At 35.6% G+C, this 11,843-nt stretch overlaps 1 protein-coding gene across 1 annotated transcript; it reads left to right on the top strand.

Moving 5' to 3' along the window:
• The first annotated feature begins 5,694 nt into the window (after positions 1-5,694).
• LOC133522571 (homeobox protein SIX6) lies at positions 5,695-11,255 on the top strand. The gene is given in 4 exon segments (XM_061857917.1): positions 5,695-6,433; positions 6,435-6,479; positions 6,481-6,513; positions 6,515-11,255. Coding segments are annotated over 4 exon segments (1,152 nt in total). The 5' UTR covers positions 5,695-6,340; the 3' UTR covers positions 7,496-11,255.
• The last annotated feature ends 588 nt before the right edge of the window (positions 11,256-11,843 follow it).

Below are 11,843 nucleotides of genomic sequence, written 5' to 3'. Positions count from 1 at the left end.
CTCACAGGGAACCATAATAACGGCTATCAAAGACTACACTAAGACCAAACATCACAAAGAATGGGACAGTATGACGGGTCTAAACTAAAGCACTCAAAGCTCTTTATGCAAGGAGAAGACGGTTGGCGCAAAAAGCTATGGAAACTTAGCAAAAGACAACTCCAAATTATAACAGGGGTGTTTACTGGCCATTACGGAGTCAAAGCAGTTTTGGCGAAGATGGGACACTCTGAGAGTATCCCATGTGTGGCGATGTGCGGGAGTTGTCGAATATGTGGCGAAGAGGAAGAGACAGTAAAACACCTGACGTGTGAATATGTCACGCTATCGCCAGACAAAGAACATCTGACTGATTTTTGAAAATAAAATTTAACTTTTACTTTTACTTATGATATTATACTGTAAAATATGGTTATATTTTATAAAATTAAATAGATTTATTTTAACTTGAACATGATCGTTTCGAGCCGGATAATTAGATTAATCAAAATCAACTATCGCGATTCATGAAATAAAACAATGGAAATGGATTAAATCGCGTACATAATACCTACAGATAATGAATTTAAAATATATCCCGATGTTTCGAACCCTATACAGCGTTCGTGGTCAACGAATGGGTTCATCATACGCGAATAAATTGTTCATGTGTCTGAATTCTTGTCATCTTGTTCGTCGCTCATGTTATGTAATATGTCCCTAGAATGAGGCGGTTGGAGATATACGTAAATATAAACATGTATTTCATACAATTTTTTATTTTTTTTTATTCTTTGACATTTGGAGAACCTTTACACCTCCAAATCTTATTAATGTCATTATTATTGTGTATTATTATTTTTCTCAGACCGTGGGGACCTTATACATCTCCAAACTTAATGTATTAACCGTGGAGACTATACGTCTCTGTCATATTGTATAATATACTTGACTTGGTACATACTAGTTATGTATTCTGTAGCATTAGTTTATTAGACTGCTAGTTTAACAGTCCAGACGCGGTTTATTTATTAAGTATAAATTTTATTTTGACACTTGGAGAGACTTTACACCTCCAAATTTTATTAGTATTAGTACTCTGACATTGGGGACCTTTTGCATCTCCAGATTTAATGTGTTTTTAACCATAGAGACTATACATCTCTATTGTATTGTAGTCATTATTTATTTTAAGATTATTATAATGTAATGTTTACCCAGGTATTGGCTGTTGTATTTATAAATGTTGTTATGTATTTTTCATGTCACTATATGATGTTATTATAAATGTTGTATTGACTTGTAAGAGAGCCCTTGAGGCCTACTTGTGGAATAATTTTTTGAATTTTGAATTTTATAAAATGTTGTTACTTATAATTACCTATTATATTATGTTTAATTATTATGAATCGTTTTTTCCTCGTCTCGTATATTAGTAAAATATGATTTTGTATTTATGTATTGACATGTTTATCCATGTCCTGGTGGTTGATCTCCGCTGTGAGCCGGACATGTTTTGGAAAATAAATAAATGTGGAAAAAAAAGTTAAATCAGTTTGATTATTTAGTTAAGGTATTTAATTTGCTTACAAAAAACACTGTTATGGTGGTGCGTTGTACTATGACAAAAACCCGAATGAACACCCCAACAGTATTACCTAATCCACGGCTCCACGCTAAGCTTGCCTTGTTGTGATATGTAAAACCACTCGCCGGGCTTAAAATAACAACTTGCGGAATTAATTCCAACTCGTAAGTGGATTCCGACCTAATCAAATCGGAGTCGCGGCAAAAATGCAAATGGCGCGGGGGAGGATTATCTACGTGTACCTATTAGGTACATATACACCGTGGGCCAATTAAACCCGACAGATTTTAACCACGCATTCCTGAGGTCATAAGGAGCAAAAAAAACCGCCAAAAAAAATTTTTTTTGTCGAAAAAAAAATCCTTTTGCGTTTTCTGCACACGACACGTTATTTATTTTTACACCTTAGTGAAAAAAAAATAATTACAACTAATAAGTAAAGTTTTTTTTTATTTACTGACGAAAATTGCGAGTTTACTTTAAAACTTTAATATCTGTCAGTAGGTATGTCTAAACCAAGTCACATAGTGGCAGCGTCACAGCTAAAAAGGCGTTTTTGACTAAGTTATAAAAGAAACAAATTTCACAGAAATTGTCATTATCTCTAAAACAAGACCGATTTCAGAAAACATTGTATGACATTTTAGTCTCTAAATGCGGTCAAGAATACACCTTTGAAATCTGTCGGGTTTAATTGGCCCACGGTGTTTAAATGTGTTATGTGTATCAAATTTTCATTAAAATATGTATGACTCTACAATTAGTTTGACACAATAATACCTATACAAAAATCAATTATGAAATTTAAAGTAGTCGTCTAAAAAACTAAAATTAATTGCAATTTAACTATACTACTAAAAAGTTACAGACAAATTTAATAAAAATATGTAGGTAACAATATCAACTGCTTATTATTGGTTAAAAATTGAAAATAAAACTGATTGCTATTTTTCTAACCTAAAAAGTAGTAGACATTAACTTTTTCTTCCCAAATACTATCCCGTGATAGAGTCAGACCAAGATAAGTTTACAAACATTTTTATGTCTGGCTCCGTGCGAAGTGAAGTTTTTTAGAAACCAATGAAGAAGAAGAAGAAGAGAGACAATTCCACCATACATTGTATTCTTATATCTCAAATGGATTGGGCAGCGTTTTCGATTAAAGCTCGAAGCCAGCGTAATTTCTTCCGATTTTATTAGCAAATATCTTCATATTTCAACCAATTTACACAAATAAGTTTTGTGTAAATTGGTAAAACAAACCTTAACCTTCCTTAAGAATAATTCTATTCATAAGTGAAAACCGCATCAGTCCGTTCTGTAGTTTTCATTCCGATATTTACTTACTTCTCGCTAATTAGTTGTGAGTTGTGACAAAATACGCCTTTGTCCCAAAATTCGGCTCCCATTGACATAGAAACCAAAGTTGTTATGTTATTCAATTTTTTTATTGAAATAGGTTTTGCCTAGCATTGTTATGGTAACTTTTGAATTTGGGACAATTTGGCATTAAGAGTGTCGAGTTATAATTTTTTAAGAAAAAAAATGTATGAAGCAGGAACAAAAAAAAACAATTTATTTCAAAAACTGCAGAACAAACCGCAGTTGGCTATACTACGAATTATTTGTGATTTTTTGGCATACTACATATTTCCGTCACAGGTGCGTTTTTTAAATCGTTTATTGTTTCTATGGAAAAATGGTAAAAACCGAAATTGACATTTTAAAGTTTTTTTATTAAAACGATTTGGCTTAAAAAAAGTCGAGTTAGGATTTTGTTATAAAAACAATGTAAAAGCATGTTACAATGTAAAACCCGCAAAAAGTACCGAAATATCCTCGCGGATGGTTATACCACAAATTATTTGTCATAAATAAAATTAAAATAACAACTATGGCTTCTATTTCAATGAGAGCCGAATTTCAGCCCACAGTGCGCTGTCGTCGTGCACGGTCCCAATGAACTGTCATAATAGGGCTTATGATTCAAATTGAGAGGTAAGTACCTGATGCAGCTGTTGCCCTAGCTACCTTAGGTTTATTTAACTTTTTGGTTCCGTTTATAATATAAAAAAAACTTCTTCCGTTCACATTTGACCGGGTTTAATACTTAATATTTCTTGTGATGTTGTCTTCTAAAAATTTAAGACTTTAAATATGATATAGATATAAGTTAATAGTTTGACTAGTTTTTATAGGTTAGTTTAGGTTTAGTTTTATGTATAGTTAAGTTTATTGATAGTTTATTTTTCGTCCTTAAGTATTTTTGAACGATTGTATTTTTTTAATTGAAATTGTTAATTGAAACTACCATATATATTTTTATTTTCGGATTATTAATCGCTGTATCATAATTATTGTTGAAAAAAATTCTTTATTTAATTAAAAATAAAGTAAAATATTTGTTACCTATATGAAATTATTTGTAATACTACTAAAACATGCTGATGACATTTAGTCATATACTTATGATCAGAACATTTGTTCACGAAATAATTCGAACCGTATATGAAAAAAGAAACACACCTCTCACAGTCTTTTATTATTCAAATCAAAGCCTACGGCAAAATGCCTCTGAGATACAATACCTAATATGAACTAAGTAGGTAGATATAAACCTAAGACAGCCAAATTTAAAGTCACGTCCTACTCGTAGCCACCGTCTGTTCTATCTTGTCTTCGTTTCAAAACGATATCGCGTTGAGCCGTTTAGGTAGCAGCCTACTTGTTTATACCCCAGTTGTACGGCCTGGGAGCAGGGGTGGGTGGGGGTGGGGGTGTGGTTTGCCGTTCAATAACTTAATACTCTGGAAAGGCTTTCACGCTGAAATCTCGCTGCGAGCGGTCTCGAGGGTTTTGATACTTTTATTATGATTGCTTTTTTAGGTAATCAGAGATGGGGTTTTTGTTATTTGGAAATGCTGGGACATCAAAGGATTTTATTTATAACGTAAATATGTTAAAAAGAAAAGAAAAGTAAAAAAAAGTATTTGCTGTCAGGAAACTAGAGGAATTTACCTAATTGGAATTAAGATTACTGGGTGGATATTCAAAAAAATCTTAGACATGAAACTAACTTCAAATGCTAATTTAAATGTATCTAAGTAGGTAATATAAATGAATATTATGTAAGTTATTCGTGGGAATCTTTGTAGGTTGCACTTATAGGTAGACCGCTTAAATGAGTCTTCGCCCGCGCGGTACAGGGGCGCGGGGGTAAGACGACAAAGGGGATCGAGAGAGATGCGGGCGGCAGGCGCATTTTTGCCGTAGCTCAGTTTGCTAGCCACGCGGTTAGCAATCACTCGTGTTAATAAGTTCCGGGCGCTTGGTGAAATATACACATGAGATTACATTCTCAAGATGCCTCGACTTATCTTTGGACAGAAACTTAATAGTCAAACCAAGCAAATGGCTTTTAATGTGTACACATATTTTAGAAAGAAGAAATTGGACCCGAATTCTATTGAGTATCAACAATTGATTATAAATCTGCAGGACGATTCTGATGATGACGATAACTCCGAAAGTGAAGAATCAAGTTCAAGTGATATTGATATGGACATAAGTGATTGATTTATAATTTATAAATCACTTTCGGGTCGTCATCATCAGTATCGTACTTACATATTATTATAAATTATTATATTCATAATTTGCATTGAATAAAAGTACAAAAGTTAATTAAGTTTGTTGTTTTATAAACTTTCAATAAAATTAACGTCATATGCTTTCCCATTAAAAAAACACCAACTATTAACCGCTATAACGTCACATATCTCAAAACCTGTCCAGTGCGCATTTCACCTCTTGTGTATCACACTAGGCGCGCCTGCCGCCCGCTCCTCTCTCGATCCCCTTTGTCGCCTTACCCCCGCGCCTCTGTACCGCGCAGGCGAAGACTCATTTAAACGGTCTACCTATAGTTGCATTCAGCGGTTTATTGCCCGTAAAATAACCGTTCACTTAACCTACTCTTACGTTGGCTATTGGCTACATAACGACATTTAGTGACGTTAGTTCTCAGTATATTTAGTTTCTTACTTACCTACTTGTTGATATATTTGTTTGTATGATATGTTAACGGCACCAGTCATGGGACATTTAAGAGAAAAATTGGATTTTTTTAAATATTTCATCGACATCTATAACATTTCTACCGCTTTATGCTTTAAAAGTCGAATGTCCAATTCGTCCTCTATGTTTTCTATGTATTTAATGAAAGCTACTGCAATTGGTTTTAATATTATCAATCAATTAAAACTATGATTTTTTGCTCCAGTCATGGGATGTGTGGCGTCATAAATTTTCAAACTAACAAATATCAATGAAAAATTGAACTTAAGCTGCCCTTTGGCTCTTGTTTATGGTAAAATGTTGTCAGCGTTTAAAAACTGATGGTGAATAGGTACTTATTTTACAGGATTTTTCTATACCATCCCATTACTGGTGCCTGTTCCATTGTATCCGGGTGTTTACTATAGGTGTAAGAAAATAAGTAGGTATACAATCTGAACGGCGGGTGTTAAAAATGAATTAAATGACTAAGTAACTGTTACAAAAAATGTTAAATACCATTAACAATAAAAAGGTAAACAACGCATATATTTAGTAGCCATGTAATGATGATCGTCAGCAAATCGCTTTGAACGGTATGCCGAGCGTGATGAACGGTGTTTCTAATTCGCGTTGTGTTGTGTGTTGTGTAGCCTGTGATCACGGTTAAATAGCGAATATCGACCGGCGGCAAACACCGGCTCGTAATCCACCCGGATGAATATATGGAGGCTATTAATTGCAGGTTTGCAAGTAATCGATCGAGGTGCGAGGTGGGATCGCGGCGTGTCGGCCACGGGGGGCGGAGGGGGGAGGTGTGCGTGACGGATCATGGCGGCGCGGGGGGCCGCGCCCCGCCGCCCTCGTTAAACGCGCCCGCCGGATACACGGCGGCGGTTGAAAGCTATCCGGCCCCCGAGCGGGCGGACCCCGGGATTGGCCGCCGCCGAGCGCGCGCCGTAACCGATAGCCAATCGCGCGCCGCGCGCTCGCCCGCCCTCCGCCGGGGCGCGCTGCGGGCTCACAACGCGCGCGACGCCGCGCACACTCGCACCGATGCGCGGCTCCTGGGACGAGTCCACGACGGCGGCGCTGCACGCGCGCATCCTGGAGGCGCACCGCGGGCCCGCGGCGGCCGACCGCGCCGCCGAGCCCGCCGGCTGCGCCGAGCCTCCGCTGCCGCTCAGCGTGGAGCTGGCGGCGCCCACGCCGCTGCTGCCGCTGCCAACATTATCCTTCAGCGCGGCTCAAGTCGCCACCGTCTGTGAAACCCTTGAAGAATCTGGAGATGTCGAACGGCTGGCGCGATTTCTCTGGTCGCTACCGGTCGCACATCCAAATGTTGCTGAATTGGAGCGCTGCGAGGCCGTGCTGCGCGCGCGCGCCGTCGTCGCCTTCCACGCCGGCCGCCACCGGGAACTGTACTCCATATTAGAACGGCATCGCTTCCAGCGCTCGAGCCACGCCAAACTACAAGCACTATGGCTGGAAGCGCATTATCAAGAAGCCGAGAGGCTGCGAGGGCGCCCGCTCGGGCCCGTAGACAAATACAGAGTCCGCAAGAAGTTTCCTCTTCCACGAACCATATGGGACGGAGAACAGAAAACTCATTGCTTTAAAGAGCGGACGAGGTCTCTTTTACGAGAGTGGTACCTGCAAGATCCGTACCCGAATCCCACAAAAAAGCGGGAGTTAGCTGCTGCGACGGGGTTGACGCCGACGCAGGTTGGCAACTGGTTCAAGAACCGGCGGCAGCGCGATCGCGCCGCCGCCGCCAAAAACCGTTCGGCGCTGCTCGGCCGCGGGTTCGCGTCTTCCTCCACCTACGACGAGGACTCCGCCGACTCGGAGATCAACGTCGACGAGGAGTAACAGACTGATAGTGTTAACACGTGATTTCGTACGACGATTTTATAAAGACTCAACGCAATATGGACGAGATAATTATATTAGTTACATTCACAGAGTCCGTGATCTATGTGACGTTAAGGCAATGTAAACCAGTTTATTAGGGTCTAATTCTGTCGTTGAAAGTGTAAAGAGAGTGCTAGCGGTTAAATCGGCTCTGCGTATCAGGTATGTACTATCATTCTTAGTAAATTAAATGGCTCCTCTTTGAGAAAGTGTCAGAATTAGTAGATTATTTACGCACAATTTTTAAAACGTCACGTTGTGCTCTCGTGAGGTTAACAGGGTTAATTTAATTATATTTTCGAGTGTTGTACTCATTATCCTTCTAAAAGGCTAAGTATTTATTTATTTCCCCGTGGGCGCTGTCGAATAGGAAAGACTCTCTTATTAACGCCTTTGCAGAAGCATTTACTTACCTAAAATATTTATATGTATCTTTTACCAATAAATATAGATTTTATTTATCGTAACAGCTTTTAGTTGTATGTTATAGTTATTACGAAGGATGTAGATATGATTTAGATTAATATTAACGCCTAAAGTCGGGTTGGCGAGTACCTGAGCGCGCATCATATCACTCAAGCTAATTTGTTAGTTCAATTTAAATGTTAATCAATTTTGTGATCTTTAGATTATTTTTCTAATTGGGAAATTTAGAAAAGTCTAGTTTAGAAGAGCTGTAAGAAGTTAGTTTTTTATAAAGACCGTAAATTAAATTTATATTTAACAAAATATAAGAAAGACAGCAAACAATAAATAAGGGTTTTTAAAAAGTCTTAGGAACCTTAGCTACAAAATAAAAAGAAAATGACAAAAGAGATCAGTGCCTACCCAATAAAAGATTGAAACATTGTGCATACTTAAGATAACTAACCATAAAATAAATTCATCACGGACATAAGTCGACAAAATAAATCAATACTATTTAGATCGTTAATTTATAATTTATAGTCGTTCTTCAAAGCTACCTAGTTCGACCGTGCCGTCGGGCGCCGCCGCTGTGAAATGAAATGATTGATTCCTTACGGTTGTTTAGTGTTGGTACTAAATAATTGCATTTATTGATATACATTTTTTTATTTGTCTAATAGAAGCGCTAAAAACTGCGAGTCTCATTTCCTTTTAAAGGTTTTTGTAATAGATACCTTCATACAAACAGAATATGAGAAGAAAATCTTGAATTTTCATACATTTTTCGTTACCGTTATAAAATGGAAAATAAGATACAATAAAATGTAACGATAAAGGTAATAAAATCGTACCTTTTGTTTTCCTGGTAGGTCCAGAAGGGCTGGTGTAATATAATATCAAAACTTCTTAAATCTAAATACAATTATGAAGAGAACGGTTTTTTTAGAAAGGCTGAAATTACTAGCTACTATAATTTAAAAAATATTTACCCATATCTAACCATACAGTTGGCTCTTTTCTAATGCATATACAAGCTTCAAACTTCATAATATTGTTCTAAGCTACCTAGCGACCTATTATTAATAATTAAATCATTTGTTATAAAACCTACTCATCGATTTCTAAAACATAATAGAAAGATCCTCGTCCTGTATTTATGTCTATATAAATACAGGACGAATAAATTTGTTAAATCAAATATCAATTGAACTGTGTGCGTGTGTTAAATTCACATAATTCATTTAATTACCAATAAGACTGGTAAGTATAGGTAATAAATACTTATTTTACATTGCAACGCTTTTAGTGTTTTTTTCCCAATAGATCTATCATTTATAACGCTATAAAATGGTTTTTCTATGAATTTGAATATTTACAACTGCTTTACTTGCACTATTCCCCCTAGATCGCTTAACTATATAACATAACATAACGAACAATATTTCCGGAAATACTTTTTAATTAATTTTTTTTTTTCATATTATAAAATGCCTAACCTGAGATAACAAATAAATAAATGGAATAAATCTTTAATAATAATAAAATCATTATTTGCAGATAAACGTTGGTACATTACCCAAACATACACAATTAAAACCGATCCAAATAAATATAAATTGTTTCTAAACGATTCAAAGTTATTAACATTTTAATATGTTTTCAAAGTATAGTACAATTACAAAATAACGTAGGTCGCAGCTGACAATGGTGGAATGCTCTATTTGTCGCACGACAAACACTTTTATTAAAGTGGTTCACAATTATTAACTAAAGATATACAATTAATGTCAACTAAATGAATTATGTCCCTATTTAGTTTTTAACGTTTCCTCGTATATCTGATCAATTCATATGCATGATGCGTTTAAAAATAAAAACTCTTTTAATTGAAATAATAAATTGAAACCACTCCGGTAGCTATAAGATAATTTTTTAATTCCATTTATTAGGCAAGTAGTAATTGAACAAAAAAATAACAAGCTTATAATAAAACTTGAGAAATTTTTATTACATTTAGTCGGCAAAAAATATTAAGTATTCAGTTTCCAGTAAGTAATTGGCAATGTTTCTAATTGCTTTTTGTTTTAGCCATTAGTGATATTTAAAATAAATAATTGCCTAATTCAGGTTGTAAGGAATTAAGCCTAATCCATTGTGCAAATAAGATGATATAATTATTTAGGTTTTTATGCATTGACTCCAACTGTCTAAGAATTAGTCTAAAAATAACATACATAGTTTGAAGGTAGCCTTTATATTATATTATTACTTTGAATAATATTAATCGGTGGTTTTGCAATTGTTTCGAAAAATATTAAAGAAATATTTTTGACATTAAAAACAAACAAGTGTAATGTTTAAACAATCTTACGTGGGTATGATTAATTAACTTCTTACAGCACTTCAAAAATTTAGAACCGTTTCTATGCACAAACTGTAATTTTATGTTATTTCTGTCGACTTGTGCATACTGAAGTGTCGATTTTGGAACAATTCGTGTTTTTCGTAAACAAAATATAAAAAAACGCGTGCAAACATTAAAAAAAGTAAAACTTATAATGAAACGTGTTTATAAAATTTATTGAAAATCTTAAAAAAGTTGATAACCACGTATTAAATTTTTATTGTACTTTTTTAAAGATTTACTGTTTAAATGATTGTCGTTTTATACTTTTTTCCTTTTTTAATGACCACCACTGTTACACAAAAAGAATTAATTGCTTTCGTTAAACTCGTATAGTTCCAAACAAAAGATGCAAAGACAGAAGTAGGAACAGTAAAAGTGTACATTTTATATTTATAAATATTATAGTCAGGCGTGCATTACACGGGCGGGTCAATATTTTGTTGCCGATTTTTTTTCGTTAGATTCGGATACAATTTGGTTGTTGAGAAAGAGCTCCCGATTCTGGAAGAGATACATTTTTATATGAAATCACAACTTGGCTCGAAAAAATATAGCTATGTAATATTCGGCTCTTTTCGGAACTCAATGCAAGATTAAATTAGGACATAGTGATGTCCTAGTAAAATAGGTAATGACTTAGTGTGAGATTGCGCTTATAATGTACAGAATAGGAAACTCTAGCTATCCACCAAAAATGTATCAAATTCTGACAAAAAAATTAGATAATAAAATAAAAATCTGCCCACAAGTGGATATGGCGATATGATAGCGACGAGGAAGTTGATGGCGGGCGAGAGAGATTGTATAAATGTATTATAAACCAATGCAAATTGTAAATATTGATATCGACTTACATTACAGTCATTAAATTAAAATTGTTAATAAAATTATATTCGTAAACACTGTTTTTGTATTATTTTACCATTACGATATTAAAAACACAAAACTGGTCAACCAAAAGTCGTATTAGGTACTCCCATGGGCTGTGTAGTCTATTGACCCAATTGATGAATGCGACTGCATTTTCATCTATACTTTGCGAGGTGCGCGTTTGCTGCAAAATGCAGCCCGGAGACCCGCATCAAATGTTTATTTTCCAAATGTTAACAGGCTAAAGGAGTGGAGTAGTCATTTCTCCATACAAACGTACTCGATTCTTTCATCCATGTTTTTCATCCCTAGAGCAATAATTTTTTCTGCACAGAATTATCAATGTCTGTGTCGGACTGTTTTGATTTTTGGATATAATTTTTTAAGCGCTAGAGGTCTTGATAAATTGCCTAAAATTGCCTAATTGACTAGATAAATGTTGTAAAACGTTGAAATGGTGGATTTTAATATTAGGTAATTATCGAATGCACCCGGTCGCGATAGCTCTGAAAAGTGCGCTGAAATAAGGTTAAGTAGGTAATATATAATATTTATAGGGCAATGCGTCTTTTGCTGACTGGCCGCTCATGCGGCACGGGGCTAGAGACATGTTAGGTGCAT

This window comes from Cydia pomonella, chromosome 11 (genome assembly GCF_033807575.1).
Source record: "Cydia pomonella isolate Wapato2018A chromosome 11, ilCydPomo1, whole genome shotgun sequence".
Classification (NCBI taxonomy): Eukaryota; Metazoa; Arthropoda; class Insecta; order Lepidoptera; family Tortricidae; genus Cydia; species Cydia pomonella.
This window is presented reverse-complemented; position numbering and strand designations above follow the sequence as displayed.